Raw genomic sequence first — 14,707 nt, forward strand, 5'->3', positions numbered from 1 at the left:
CACCCCCGAACCCGCAGAATTTCACCTATGCGCCTTCCTCATCGAGGTATCGCTTCAAACGCGAAGCGGCATGTAATAGAATACCGTAATATATAAAAATGTCCATCATTTGTCTAATAAGTATAATAGGAATCTCGTATAAAGAAAAATTTTATCCTTCTTTTATTATATCTAAAGCCACCATGTGGCTTTTAGATAAATTCGGTTTTGGAATATCATATATAATATATGGAGGAAAATATGACAATTTATTTCAACTCCTCATCTGGATCTTTTTGACGCAAGTGAAATTTCACTTTCAAATTTCTCCGAAATAAAGGAGGACGGAGTCTGATTTCTCTTCTTCTAAAATAATTGAGAAAACTACGCATTTGATAATGCAATAAAGATGTTGAAAAATAACTCTGAATTTTTTCGTTCTTTTGAAAGCCTATAAAACAATAAAAAAAACTTGAACAAAAAGGTCCAGATTGAAGGTGCAGATGAAAGGAAATAATTGTAGACAAAGGATTTAAAAATTCATTCGCAAAAATCTTGAATTTATATAGTCAAATCGAAATTGTTTTTTGTTTAAATTTAGTTAAACTCTTATTATCAGGGAATTAATGTACGTCCGTTACATAATATTATTTTTTAATCTAGTTATTAAAATTAAAACGTAACTTCCTCTTATCAGATATAACGTTTTAATTCTACACATGAAGTAATTTTGCCCAGGACATTTCTCTTCAGCAATCGCACTATCAGAATGCAGGGTCCCTTTTTTTCAAGCGACGGCAGCAGTGGCGGCGTACCACGTACAAACAGGGTTAATAAAGAAAACGTGGTACACAGCGCCGACAATAAGATACTGATAAGCGGAAAACATGTTACGGTATGGTATAAATAGAAACCACTACCGTCAAAAGAAGTCGTAAGCAGTTGCCGCACGTACGCAATTTTAGCCGCAGCGACAATGCTTTTTCATGATTCGTGGATTTTTTGCTTGAATGTCGCGTCCACACACGGGATTTAAAAGCTCTCGTCTGACGATAACGTCGGAATTTAATGTCGCATTTTTGACATCGCAAGAAGGAAACGGTATCACGTAAATTTTGATAATAACCCTAAATACTACGCCTTAACGTTTGCATCGGCATAATTGGCTTCACTCGACACTTAAGATCGGTTTAAAGTGCTCATCTTGAAGATCATTGTGCTTCTCTACAAGGACGACGTATGTCTGTCAATAAATGTGCCCGGTGATATTTTAACAGCAGCAATAATTTTCGTCGCGTCATAAATCAACGCGCGGGTACGATGTGCAAAGGGCACACCCTTCGGAAACCTTTTCGCGCGGAGGATATGATGGCGTAGAAATGCCGAGTATGTTTCGGGATGTGACGCCTTTGTCCCCTATGTTTCTCATATTTATAATCAAATCATTTTCAGTATTTTCAAGATCGCGCAAAACGAAGAATGTGCAGTTTTACAAATATAAATTGTTATAATAATTAATTTATAATTGTATTATTCATTATATTAATTATATATTGTATATTTATTACACATATAATATGATATATGTATATAAAATAAGTTATGTAATATATAAAAAGTTTAAATAAATACTAAGAAATTTCAAATATGTTTAAATTTATTGTATCATGTAGGTTTTTTTATAATTCTAAAACGCGAATGCACTTATGATCAACACGAGATGTAAACTATAATTTAAGTGTATGAATGAAGTCATACGTACTGCAGGGGAAACTGTAGTTTAACATTCCTAAAGGTATACGTGTCATATCGATTCTGTAGCGGGCTTATACGATGGTAGCCTCAGTGAATTCCTTGCATGAGTCACAGGGAGTACCAGTACGTCTCCTACTCCACTTAGAGTCAGATAATAATCACGCGATCGCATAAAATGCATGAAGGTACTTCATCGCATATCTCTTAACGGTGGTCTATATATTTCTGCTTAGAACGTCAAATGAATGTCCGCCGAAAACATGCATCGGTTGAATCCGTAATAAAAATCTGTACAAAAAAACGAATGGAGATACATAAATTATATACACATTTATCAGATAACTCTGTAAATAAAACAAACGAGGCGTATAATCCATCATATCATAAATCTCATTTCTCGAATTAATCCGCGTAAAGCTACGTTAATGAGAAATTAAAGGGTCTATATAATCCCAAATAGAATGAAGTAAATTCGACGCGGTGATTGCGAATTTCAAGCGACATCGTACTATTAAATTTACATGAATCGCCAGTCGATGCGATTTGCCGCGCCCGTCGAAATGTGACGGGAAATCCGTCACGAACTCCCATCACCCTCAATGCGCGGCTTGCGTTAGCATCGTATACTAACAAATGTCAAATTAGAGAAGCGTTTACGTGTCGCGCCAGCTAATGGTTTTCCGACGAGCACGAAATAAAACGTCGTACGAGATAATTCGACAACCGTGAACGCACGTGGCCACATCGTTAAGAAACACGTCATGTATACCTGCGACGGGAGAGTCGAGCGAAGCGGTTTACATGTCTACCCTTCCATTTACATAGCATGCTGATAGGCCTGAGGCGCAACATCGTGTGCACGGGAAAAGACGATATATCATAATTCCAAGCTGAAGATCGAATCAATCACTTTACCCGCGCGTGCATGTATGTGTAAAATAGCGCAAATAATATACATACGCATACTTTGTCGAATATGTATAGTCTCGAATAAAGAGGAATATCGAAGTAGATGACACAGTAATAATTTATATTAAAAATACCGAGACTAAATTGTCATATCACATTGCTATTACTATGTAATAAAATCTTTTATCATATATATTTGTGCGAATTAACTGTGAAATCAAACTATGCATTTTCGTGAAAATTTTAGGGAAATAGGATGCACGCGTGGAATGCGTTCCTTTGAAAATAATGTCGATGAGCCGATAAAGTATAACGAGGTATACTCTAATCGGCTCCCCTACCAATTTTTCAATCCCCATTTTACGTTTCGCGACGTGTTTTCCATCCGAGTGCGCATGAAAAAAATCCACAAAGCGAGCTTGAAATTGCCTTGCCGGAATCTCGATAGTGTGAGTCATATATGCGCGTAAAACATTTGTACTTTCTGTACTCACAAAATGTATTACATACATAAATACATGTGTATACACACACACACACACACACACACACACACACACACACCCACACCCCCCCCCACACACACACACACACACACACACACATATCAATGTTAAATTCATAATAATAACTGTTATATGTACATAAGAGTAATGAATTTTTATTTTCAAAATATGATTTGCTGATAAAATAAGTTTCTATTGTTTTTCACATATGAAAAGGATAGATAAATAGGGGAACTGTTATATTCGGTGTATCACAGTATTATTAGAAAATCTTTAATATACTCAGCTCCACACACGTTCGATTAATAGCCCAATTTCAAAATAATTCCGTATGATGAATCTGGATTAAATGTAAATAAATTATTGAGTGGAGCGTGTTTCTGCGAAGCCGCCTTGATTATTTCCTGAGCCACGATACCACCAACGATAGAACAAACTGGACTGAGTTGCCCATACAAATCACTCCTACAATTACAAAAATATTATTATACATGTAAACTTTTTGATCGATTAATTTACGTGTCAAAGCTGTTATACATACTCCACTAAATTATTTATTTTATCGCCTAATTCATATTTTTTAATAATTGCAGAAGCTTCATTTTTCAGGTTTTCACAACCTCTTTCATTAGGCAATGGATCTTCACCATACTTTTCGCGATAATTCAGCAATACTAAAAAAATTTATTATTTAGACTATCTTTAAATATAAATGTTTACTTTAAAAAAAAATTTCTAATTTTAAAACATACTTAGCATCATATAGTAGATTTTTTCCTCTTTACTTAAAGATGTTTTTGGAACATTTAAAATAAACTCAAATGGTACAAAAGTTTCTGTGCGCCTTTCACTAATTGTTATGGTTTCAATCTTTTCTTTACCCACAGGTTCACCACCTTCCGGTATTGTGACTTTCTTTGATTTTGACACATCCCTAAAAGATTTTTAGATTTTATTTATTTACAAAACATTTGCTCTTAATATACATATGTCAAATTAAAAAATGTAAATATACGCACTCTACATATTCATGTTCTTGTAAATCTATAAATACATAACCAAGTCCTCCCCATACATCTCCAGCAAAGAATTTGACTTTTTGGTTTCTACATGCTCGATTAATCCTCTTTAACTGGGTAATAGTACAATGCATAGCACATACTATATCAAACTGTCCAAAATATTCGTCAGGCTTATCATCAACCTTGTCTAAATCTGCATTAACGTTAACCATGGGATTCAAGTTTTGCGCTCTTGGCAATGATGCTTCGGCTTTCTGTGAGCAATTATTTCAATACATATTTATTCATGCAGCAAAATAGTATAATCTGCTATTTAATATTTACATTATTTCCAATATCTTCTTTCGGAATAAAGAATTGTGAACATCTATCCAACTCGGTCGCATTTCTATGGTCCAAAAATGTAACGCTTTTAACTCCAGCTAAAATAATGTTTTTAGCAATTTCTGCTCCGAAACCATCTAATCCTATCAAAAGAATTTTTGCAGCTCGCAATCTGTGAAAAATATAGATAAAAAACAGTCAAGAAAATAATATTTAACAAAAATTTTTATAAACTATTCTAAAATGTTAGATTTGTTTTTTATCCCTACATTAAACTGCATTAGAATTTTTTTCATTTTCATTAAATATATATAAAAAATATACTTATACTGTTGTAAATTCCGAAAGTATATACTAATTCAGTTGATAGAAAACAGACCTATTTCTGTTTTTTAAAAGATGTACGTACTCGGCAAAAAGCAAAGAGAAACAAATTATGTCCAAAAATCTCAAATTAATTCCAAAAATCTTCCTACAGCCGTGTTATGCATATCGCATTTGTAATTTGGAATTTTCACAAAACGCCGGTATTGATTCCGAATTAGGTTATGTATTCATAAATTTACGAGACCTACCGTTTCTGTGAATCCAAGCCCCACAGACGAAGTTGCCTGTCATACAACTCGGCTTCATGATCCGTCAACTCTTCTGTTTGTTTGTGATCCAGCATTGTAATAAATTATTTATTTTTCACTGGAATACCACGAATCGCCGCCAAAAGAGAAGCGTCTCAGAATTTTTCGATATATAACCAATATAACGTCAATCTAAACCGCCTATGAGTATAAATGTAATAAAGAACTACTATTTGCGTTCAGAAAATAATAATTTCGACCAAACTTCGATTAACTTAAAAAATTAATTTAACAAATAATACTTGCAATATTACTTATCAATATAAATAAAATTATTAATTTTTATTACTTTACATATCAAGAATAAAATTAGACTAAAGTAATATAGGATAATAACGAACTACATTCACAGTCGTCTATGATTGGCGCATTACACTCACCAATCAGATCTACTTTCCAAAAGACGACCATATTGTATTTTCTGAACGCAAATTGTCTATTGTCACGGAGAAAGGGGTGGGATAGGAAAGAGGAAGGGGGAAAGGGTGTCAAAAGTTGTTGATTGTCACTGATTGTCACGTAGATAGTGTGTTTTCAGATTACTGGAGAGACGCGAGATATAAACGGTATTCATTTCGAATTATTATATAAAAATTTACATTTAAAAAGTCGTCAAATCGCATTGTCTGTCCGACAGTGCAAAAAGATCTCTGCGTATGCGAGTTCTAGAGGTTATGTTCATTACAACAAGTTGACAGATTGTTACAATCGAAACATACAATAGTCGAATAACACATATCAAAATCAGTAGAACAATGAGTGTCAGTACATATTCTCTATTAACATGGTGTATTCCTCCTTCCTTATTTTTATGATATTTATTGCAAAATATGAGAAAAATGTATATTAAACGATCAAATGGAATGAAAAAGCCTTGCAAGAAATTGTGACAAATGTATAAATGTAAAAATAGTAGATATAAACAAAAAAAAAAAATTTAGCTTGTTCATCAAAAACAATTTGTAACGACATCTAAAATATAGTCTACATCTTTTTTATTATTCTTATAAACTTTGAGTTAATTAAATTAATTTTACTTCTTCATTCTTTTTATTTTCTCAAAAATCTTTTTTAATAAGTAAATTACAGTGAAGCATCTTTTCGAAGGCACAGGCACTTTTGGAGAAGTGATTATTGTAAGATGATCTTACTAGTTTTTTAATATTTTTATTTTCCTTATTTAATTTGCTTTATTATATAAATTTATATATATATTTAAAGAAATAATTCTGAGAGATTCTTTTATACTAATATTTAAATTAATCGTAGATCTATTTATCTGAATCTATTTATCTGAATTATTCTACAGTATAAACTAAATCACAAACACAACTTATTTATTGTGCAGTATTTTGATGTTTATTACAGCTAGTACTAGAGCCCCCGTAAATCAATAAAGTAGAAGCGATCGAATAATATAAAAACCGTTCTTTTTATCATTTAAATTATAATTGAAAACTTACTGTGTCAACAATATATATATTTAAACTGAAATTGAAATGAAAGTTGATCGAAAAAATTGTCTTATTTCAAAAGTACTCGATGCTCACTTTTTGCTGACATTTTACAGATGTTTTCACTACCATGTTTAAATATTTATTTAGATAATATTTGAATGAATTTACAGGCATTCAAATTTGTAGTTGCTTAAAGTTGAAATTAAAATTAATTGGCTGCCGCTATCATTGAAATAAATGTAGACAATAAACATAATAAAAACCTGTTACTGAGAATTATCTTTACCCTTTTAACCCGAATGTTGTGAAAGACTTGACCTTGGTGAGATAAGTGTACCAATCTTTTCAAGTCTTGTAATATCTATATTAATAAGAAAACTAATTATATAGAATTTATTACTCTAACCGCGGTTATTAACTATATGATTTGTTTCATTGTACTACTTATAATGTATACTATTTTGCATATCTACTTCTTATAAATACAAATTCATTACAAAAATTACATGACAAACAAACAAATATTATTGAAGACGATGAATAAAGCAGAAGAGGAATACGTCGAAAAAACATTCGTCTACAAATTTCCAACATGTACTACAAATCAAGAATACACGTTGGAAATTCCGTTAAAAATACCATATCATGGCTCCACAAAAGAGTTAATGCATCGTATAATGTCATCGTTCAAGCTACCATGTTATGTGGAATCAGATTTGTTGAAATGTCTGCAGCGTAATATCAAGGAATTTACACTGCAGTTTCATGATGAAAAAGCAGAGAAATTTATCGAAGCTGCCAAAGCAGGCAGTTTAGATTTAGAAGAAATAATTAAGAACTGGGAGAAAATATACAAGCAGAAGACAGTAGAATATTCCGATCCCATTGGGACCACAGATGAGGAATTATTTGCTGCGGCGTATCACAGATTAGTGCATTCCCCGTCTTTAGAACCAATTTTGCAAGAAGAACACAAATATGGACGAGATGTTACTGAAGTAATTCAAATGAGGGATACCGACTATGAACGTCTCACGCAAAAGTTAGTAATATTTTACGACTTTTCTTTCCATTTCTCACTTTTTTATGTGTATGCATTTAATATATGCATACACTTAAAAATGTAAAGCATAAAAAATACGAATATGTAAAGAAATCTGACAACTTGTTTATTTGTTATTTATCAATTACCTTATTTTGATTAAAAATAATAAGAAAAAAAGGAAACAGTGTTTCAAAAGAAGAATTGTATAAATTCCAGACAAACCGACGAAATGCGCGTTGCCGTCGAGGCTCTCGAAGCAGGATCTACTGAAAAGTCCATAAACGACATGGCTGGTCGTCATTTCGAGGAACAAAGCCTATTACAAGGTTTCTGGGGATCCAAAATCGATGCTTTGAGATTAGATCAACGGCGGCAGTATCGAAATTGGATCATGAGGCTACTTGAAGAGCAACAGACCAGTATGGTATCCACACCAATGTAGGTGTCTCTTTTACATTTTGCTAATCAGTTTAAGAAAATTAAACAAATCTTATTGAGATAAAAAATGTATATTCTCACGCAATAGGGGTTCGCCCATAGTACCATTACCGCCGTTGCGTCCAGCTCTAGACAACTTCGTTCACAGCGAGGAGAAGCAAACGACAGATTATCCTCTGTTAGAAGAAAGCTTTACCATACATTTAGGATCTCAAATGAAACAAATGCACAATATACGCATATTGACCGGAGATGTGCTTGATTTTTGTCGTACAAAAAATAGCGAATCCGGGTATGTGTAATAATTTTTACGGAAGCATAAAATATACTTGAATCGATTCCTTAATGTCTATGATAAGATTCTGTCTCAATCGATTGTAATACAATAAAAATATATTATACATTTAGGATGGATCCAACGCCGCAAAGATTGCAAACAGCGTTAGAACTGTATTCGAACGATCTCTGTGGATTGGTTCTTCTAAGCGATAATCATTTAGGCAGTTATTCTGGAATAACAAAAGGTGCCTTCTAATAGACTACGATTTTCAAATTATTTTATCACTGGTTTTTATGCGCCTCTTGTAAACTTGAGTTCTGTATTATTGCAGAATTATGTTCGATATGTCAATTAACCACGGAATTCCATTTTCCGCCTATCGATGAGCAATTGGAAAAGATTCGAGAAGACGTGAAGGATGCCGTCGCCTGGAGGCAGGCGCATCACAGAGAAGGAAACGATTCCCATGTAGGCGACAGTATTAAAAATTTAATTTTATTTATGATTACATCGGCATGCAAAACCATGCGTGTTGTTTACAGGCGAAGAAATCCACGACGAGCAAGAGCCTACAAACAGGCGACGTTTTCATTACGAGACATTCCAATCTGGCGCAAGTTCACGTGGTGTTCCACATGGTTGTCAACGATTCTCTGAGATCCGGTAAACAACTAGCAGTTAGAAATTTCCTATCGAATTACAGAGTTAAATGCATATTATTGATTTTATAGGCGATATCAACTCAAGACATCCCGCTATTCTGGGATTGCGAAACATTTTGAAGACAGCATGTTGCAACGATGTAACGACGCTTACAATACCCGTGCTGCTTGTCCATGAAATGTCAGAGGTAATATATCGCTTAGATAATTCAAACGAATAATTCTTAGATAATTAGGCGAAAAATATAAGTAATTTACAACGTGCCGCCATAGGATATGACGGTCGCCTGGTGCACAAAACGGGCAGAATTAGTTTTCAAGTGCGTCAAAGGTTTCATGATCGAAATGGCCTCTTGGGGTGGAGCCGAGCTGAAAAATTTGCAGTTTCTCGTACCGAAAGTAAGTTCGGCGATAAGCATAATCCACTGACATTAAAAGAAGAAGGAAAAAGATTGCACTCACGTCGATATCATTCTTATCGGTTGCAGGGAATGTCGGAGGAGGTATTTGGAACGTTAGCCACAATGTTGCCTAGTATATTTCGAGTATCGAATCCATTAGTTTTCAAAGCTACCAGTACTCCACAAACTCCGAAAAAGTGAACGATTCCTCGTGTCTTTGTTATCGTAGTATGCGTTCAAAATGTTGCTACATTTATTGTTATATATTATGTGCATATGTAATTTCAATTATTGTCCGCCGCAGGCATGGAAAAAGATATGACTGTGAATAAATGACTTTTAATGAGCTTTTTCTTTATATATTACTATTGCTATTACTTTCACACTGATTTCCCATGAAGTTCAATTGATATTCGCAATGTTAAAGAAATTTTCCATCAAATATCTTAGGATTTATTTAATGTATGCTGCATTTCTCTTTTTTAATGTTATTAATAGAATTAATTCCCCAAAACTGTATTATACCAAAAGAATACCCTAATTACATAATTAATTATAACTTCTAAAATATTATGAAGCTTCGAAAATAACGCAAATTTTTATGATTTTAAAAATTTATATTTTAATCTCTATAATTATGAAGTTCTAAAAATAATACGTAGTTTCATAACGAAATTCTAATCTTTAAGATTAAAAAGTCACTTCGAAAATAAACATAATTTTACGCATAATCCACCGATAATTATAAACGAGATGTGTGAGCAACATTATCGCCGTTAGATGCGCGGCATGAAGAGCGAGGTTTATCTCTCTTATTTTTATTTTCTGGAGCATAGCAGAGCAGATATGTTAACGTTTTTCGGGCGCGAGAAACAACGTCAATTCCATCATTCTAACGATATATAAATCTCGTGAACACGGAGATACCGTCGTTTATAATAATTGAAAAAATATGCGCGATTGATTGTGACGGAGAGACAATCGCTGATCGAGGCCCGATGAATTTACGGTACGCACGACTCGCGTAATCGCTGGTTTATCACAAAGTGGTACGTTAGCCTCGGTGATTCTGAACTTCTGACCGGGGAGGGATTAAATTAACACTGCTACTCTCGCGACGCCAACTCCGCTTCATTTTAGAAAAAAATTATTTGCGAGATCATAAACAATATTAGTGATCATTGGATCAAAAACACGACGATAACTCGCAAACTTTCTGGTATCTTTGAAGATAATACCTATAATATCCTAAAAAGCGTTGACATGATCATGTTTTTGTTGATACAACTATAAATAAAACAGTTAAATTGAGTAATTACGAACTACACGATATTCGAAAAATTTCGTTATCAATTTATATACAAACGTGAAATGAAAACAATGATGCTTCCATCGACATTGTATTAATGTGATATAATACAATTTCCAGATCAGATCGCAAGGAAGATTTCTGTTGAGATAAAGTAGAAAATTGTAATTTTTTGGAGCGACGTGGATTAGCAACAGGCGTATGTATACGCTGATCGAAGTGCGGAGTGCATTATAATGCGACGATTCTTCTACTCCCCCTCTTAATTCGGCACTGTAATCTTCGGCAGAGTGTCGCAGATGAATTCATTGCCATTTCATCGGATCGTAGTGCGGGAAGCATAGTTCACGTTAAGTGATTCTGGTGGTGTGGTCGGCCGATCGAGTGCATCGAAGATCGGATCGTTTAAAAAATCGACTAATCAGATAACTACTACCCGATACGATGCGGCTCGGATCGCTCGCGTTTTTCGTCATCATCATTTCGTACGTCTCGTCGACAACGGTGGGTTGGTTTTTAATTTCGCGATAATTCTACTAATCAGATCGTTTGTGAATAAATTTTACGATTTTCCAAAACACTCTCGATGACACTTCCATCATTTGTTTCATGAATATCAGTTTCCGGTTGGATATCAACTTATCGCTTTTTTAAATTTCATCGCTTTCCTGCGTGAACGCGTCTCTAAATTTATGCTCTAAAATTATGTTTCGAAAGACCGTCCTTTTTTTATTTTCGATAAATACGTGCAAAACGCTACTAAACAAACGAGAATTAGTTTCAATATTGTTCAATATTGTTTCAATCGCACACGTGTCGAGTAATTCGCATTACTACGACGTCGATTCAATATCGATTTTATTGTCATTTCTCACTGAGTGATCTAAAATAGTTTTATGTGAATGAATTAAAATTAAAAAGAGGCTTGCGTTGCAGGTAGACCTCTCATTTCGAAAAATGACGAAGGAAGATTTCTTTATAAGAATACAGAAGACGATCAATCTGCAAGAAGTGACGGATCTTAATTTAAGGGGAAACGAAATTGACAGTTTTTTAGATTGCTCTACTAATCTGGTGGCACTAAAAACACTAGATTTATCTCAGAATCATCTTCAGCGATTCTTCTTCTTATGCAAAGAAGAATACAATTTGCAATTGTTAAACGTAAGCCACAATAAGCTGGAATACATCGACGATAAGGCTCTCAATGATCGAATAACGAAACTGAAGATATTAGATCTTTCCTTCAACAAGCTCACTGTCGTCAACGAGACCATGTTACAACACTTAACGGTAATGTTATAGAATTTTTTTAATTCTCTCCTAAAACATTTCAAATTTTTTCACAGAGATTATCCATGAAATTGATTTTTTATCACGCATTTTTGCGCATTCATATATCACACACACAAAAGAATTTTTCACTGGAAAAGAATTTTTTTTTCAGATTCTCGAATATTTATCTTTGTCCTATAATCCCATAGGGGATGGAATTCACGAAAGTGCTTTTTGGAATTTAAAGGTCTTAAAACACCTAGACCTGAGTAACATATCTGCGCCATACTTTTTATCAGATTTCTTCAAGACCTTAACGAACTTGTCGACTTTGAACCTATCCTGGAACTCGATCAGCGCGATACCTTTATTACCGATAAATTTACAAGAGCTGGATTTATCTGGCACGCAAGTGATAAGTTTTGAGAACTTATATCTACCGCAGCTACGAGAATTGCGGCTAAACCACATGCCGAATTTGACATCGCTGACGCTGAATGATCTCCAGTATCTGACCAGTCTGGAGACGTTATCATTGATCGGTTCCAAACAGCTGGTCCTACTTAGTCTTTGGTCGCAAATCGGCATCGTGCTACCACGATTGCAGCGACTTTCGATAAAAGACTGCGGCCTCAAAACCTTGAGTGCCGAGCTGCGCCCTTTGATACAACGGATATCCGTTGTTGAATTGGAAAACAATCCTTGGGAATGCAACTGCAACTTGGAATGGATTGGCCTGTTGAATTCGACCAGGAATCTCAGTCGAGACATTAGGTAAGATATCGACGAAGATATTACTCTCAGTTGATAAGAGTTGCCAATATCAAATAAAAAGCAAAACAAATTTAAATGTTTAATATTCGCTTTTTTAAATTTATTCCGATTTATTTTTTTAAATAAATATCATAAATATCTCTTTTGCTTTTCTCGATAAAAATGTATTATAAAATGATATAACGACGATATCATGCACTGTTCATCAAGCTTCAATTTTATTTCTTCAGATGTCTCGAGAATTTCCGCGAGAAGAAATTCTTTTCCTATTATTACGAGATCACATTTTGTTAATAATAAATTCAATCTTTATAATATATTATTAAATTTCTTATCTCAAAGTAATATATAAAAAAGATGTGAATATTGAAACTACTACTGCAGTGTATTTTTTAACATATATTTTATCATTGGAAGATGGACCCGCGAATATAGAGACATAATCAATCACTTTGTTTAAACTTGTACGACAGATGCCACGAACCAGATCGATATCATGCCAAACTCCTGGCTGAAATCCTGAACTATGAGCTGCAATGTGAATACAACACGTCCGTCATCTATCCGATCCTGTGGACAGGCCTCTCGATATTGATCGTTGCCACGATCGTAGCCGCGGTCTTAGTTCTCCTCAGACGGCCAATAAGCCAATGGAGTTTCAAGAGAAGGAACGGGGATACCGTCACGTACAAAAACGTCGTCGAGTCGAACAATGATCTGGTCCGAATACTGGCGGTGTCCGAGACGCACGAACGCAACGAAGAATGAAGCCAAATTGAAAGTGGAAAGAGAAAGAACAACACAGACGAGTGGACGGAAAAATCGTCCGCTAACAGCGGACGTTTCAGCAAGTCTTTTTACAAAAAGCTTTATTGTAACGTTACCTTGTAATAACGTAAAATATCGTAATTGCGATGACCACCCATGGAAGTCGTCCTAAAAGATTATCTTATTGTTTTCTTTTTCACATAGATGGAATACGTTGGTTCACAGTATGTAAATAGAACAAATGTTGATTTAAGGTATTTTAAGTAAACAATATAGAAATTGAGTTTCTTTGAAATATTAAAAATTATTTTTTTTTTTGTAACGAGAAAATTAAAAATTTTCGAAAAAGATTACACACGAAAAGAATGATTGGAAGTATCCAAAATTTAGCTAGATACAAATCTGAAAATAATTTTGTTCGATAGTCAAAATGATTACGTAGGAATCTCAAGTATGATGATCGATGCTGCAAAAAGTTTCGACATTCTAACAATTAATTTGAGCGTCCTACGTTATTATTTTAACGATCTAACAAAATTATTTTCAGATCTGTTTATTCTGTATCTAATTAAATTTTTAGATATTTCAGCAAGATCATCCTTTCCGTGCAATAATCAGTCTAAAGTTGATTTCTATGCTGATAAGTAACGAATTATCTACATAATTATATTATCTGTATACAAACGTATCAAAATGAATTACGATCGAATGAGAAAAGTTTCTCTTCGCTTACATGAACTCGAATGATTACATTCAATGATCATATTCGAATTCTCGAACGGCATTCCCAGTGTCCGATAATAAAAACTGAAACCTCTGTGGTCGAATAAAACATTTGTGTCTCTTTTTTTCTAGCGGTAAGAATTGGCGTTTTGAAAACCCCTTTACCTTTGTTCCACACGGCGCGTCCGTTGGCGTAGCACAAAAGAAAAGCGGATACAAAGAACGCAATGGCTCATTTGCCCTGAATGACGGTAAGATCCTCTCTTCCGCGTAACGACGCGGCAACGCGTGGCGGTACGCACGAATTATCGTGCGTGGCATCTTGAGAACGCGCACGCAACTAATTGAAATGCTACGAGATTCCGCCAGAACGGGTTCCATTCCCGGTAACCTTCCGATTGACGGGCAAAAAGAGCCTTTTTCACAATTGAAGTCATCCTTGAAT

At 34.4% G+C, this 14,707-nt stretch overlaps 3 protein-coding genes across 3 annotated transcripts; 2 read left to right on the plus strand and 1 right to left on the minus strand.

Moving 5' to 3' along the window:
- Positions 1-3,277: 3,277 nt before the first annotated feature.
- On the minus strand, positions 3,278-5,299 carry Aos1 (SUMO1 activating enzyme subunit 1). The gene is made up of 6 exons (XM_011069286.2): positions 5,071-5,299; positions 4,496-4,667; positions 4,169-4,425; positions 3,902-4,083; positions 3,691-3,823; positions 3,278-3,614 (listed from the first exon to the last, which is right to left on the minus strand). The coding sequence occupies exons 1-6, from the start codon at positions 5,163-5,165 to the stop codon at positions 3,452-3,454; spliced, it is 1,002 nt and encodes a 333-aa protein (XP_011067588.1). The 5' UTR covers positions 5,166-5,299; the 3' UTR covers positions 3,278-3,451.
- Positions 5,300-5,558: 259 nt separating this feature from the next.
- On the plus strand, positions 5,559-9,760 carry LOC105154042 (Uncharacterized protein C12orf4-like protein). Its single transcript, XM_011069289.2, has 10 exons — positions 5,559-5,696; positions 7,121-7,629; positions 7,849-8,070; positions 8,159-8,362; positions 8,479-8,594; positions 8,682-8,818; positions 8,893-9,013; positions 9,082-9,200; positions 9,286-9,411; positions 9,501-9,760. The coding sequence occupies exons 2-10, from the start codon at positions 7,124-7,126 to the stop codon at positions 9,612-9,614; spliced, it is 1,665 nt and encodes a 554-aa protein (XP_011067591.1). The 5' UTR covers positions 5,559-5,696; positions 7,121-7,123; the 3' UTR covers positions 9,615-9,760.
- A 1,227-nt stretch (positions 9,761-10,987) lies between these two features.
- Positions 10,988-14,371, plus strand: LOC105154043 (CD180 antigen). Its single transcript, XM_011069290.2, has 4 exons — positions 10,988-11,226; positions 11,659-12,015; positions 12,170-12,771; positions 13,245-14,371. Exons 1-4 carry the CDS (start codon positions 11,167-11,169, stop codon positions 13,537-13,539), a joined length of 1,314 nt encoding a protein of 437 aa, XP_011067592.1. The 5' UTR covers positions 10,988-11,166; the 3' UTR covers positions 13,540-14,371.
- Positions 14,372-14,707: the final 336 nt, after the last annotated feature.

Source organism: Acromyrmex echinatior, chromosome 6, assembly GCF_024713525.1.
Source record: "Acromyrmex echinatior isolate Ae372 chromosome 6, ASM2471352v2, whole genome shotgun sequence".
NCBI lineage: Eukaryota > Metazoa > Arthropoda > Insecta > Hymenoptera > Formicidae > Acromyrmex > Acromyrmex echinatior.

Coding starts and splice junctions, on each gene's coding strand:
- Aos1 (XM_011069286.2), bottom strand. CDS start 5,165: ATGCTGGATCACAAACAAACAGAAGAGTTGACGGATCATGAAGCCGAG. Junction 4,668..5,070: donor GGCTTGGATTCACAGAAACG/GTAGGTCTCGTA, acceptor TATTTTTCACAG/ATTGCGAGCTGCAAAAATTC. Junction 4,084..4,168: donor CAAGAACATGAATATGTAGA/GTGCGTATATTT, acceptor AAAATCTTTTAG/GGATGTGTCAAAATCAAAGA.
- LOC105154042 (XM_011069289.2), top strand. CDS start 7,124: ATGAATAAAGCAGAAGAGGAATACGTCGAAAAAACATTCGTCTACAAA. Junction 8,071..8,158: donor AGTATGGTATCCACACCAAT/GTAGGTGTCTCT, acceptor CTCACGCAATAG/GGGTTCGCCCATAGTACCAT. Junction 9,014..9,081: donor CAACGATTCTCTGAGATCCG/GTAAACAACTAG, acceptor TTGATTTTATAG/GCGATATCAACTCAAGACAT.
- LOC105154043 (XM_011069290.2), top strand. CDS start 11,167: ATGCGGCTCGGATCGCTCGCGTTTTTCGTCATCATCATTTCGTACGTC. Junction 11,227..11,658: donor CGTACGTCTCGTCGACAACG/GTGGGTTGGTTT, acceptor CTTGCGTTGCAG/GTAGACCTCTCATTTCGAAA. Junction 12,772..13,244: donor AATCTCAGTCGAGACATTAG/GTAAGATATCGA, acceptor CTTGTACGACAG/ATGCCACGAACCAGATCGAT.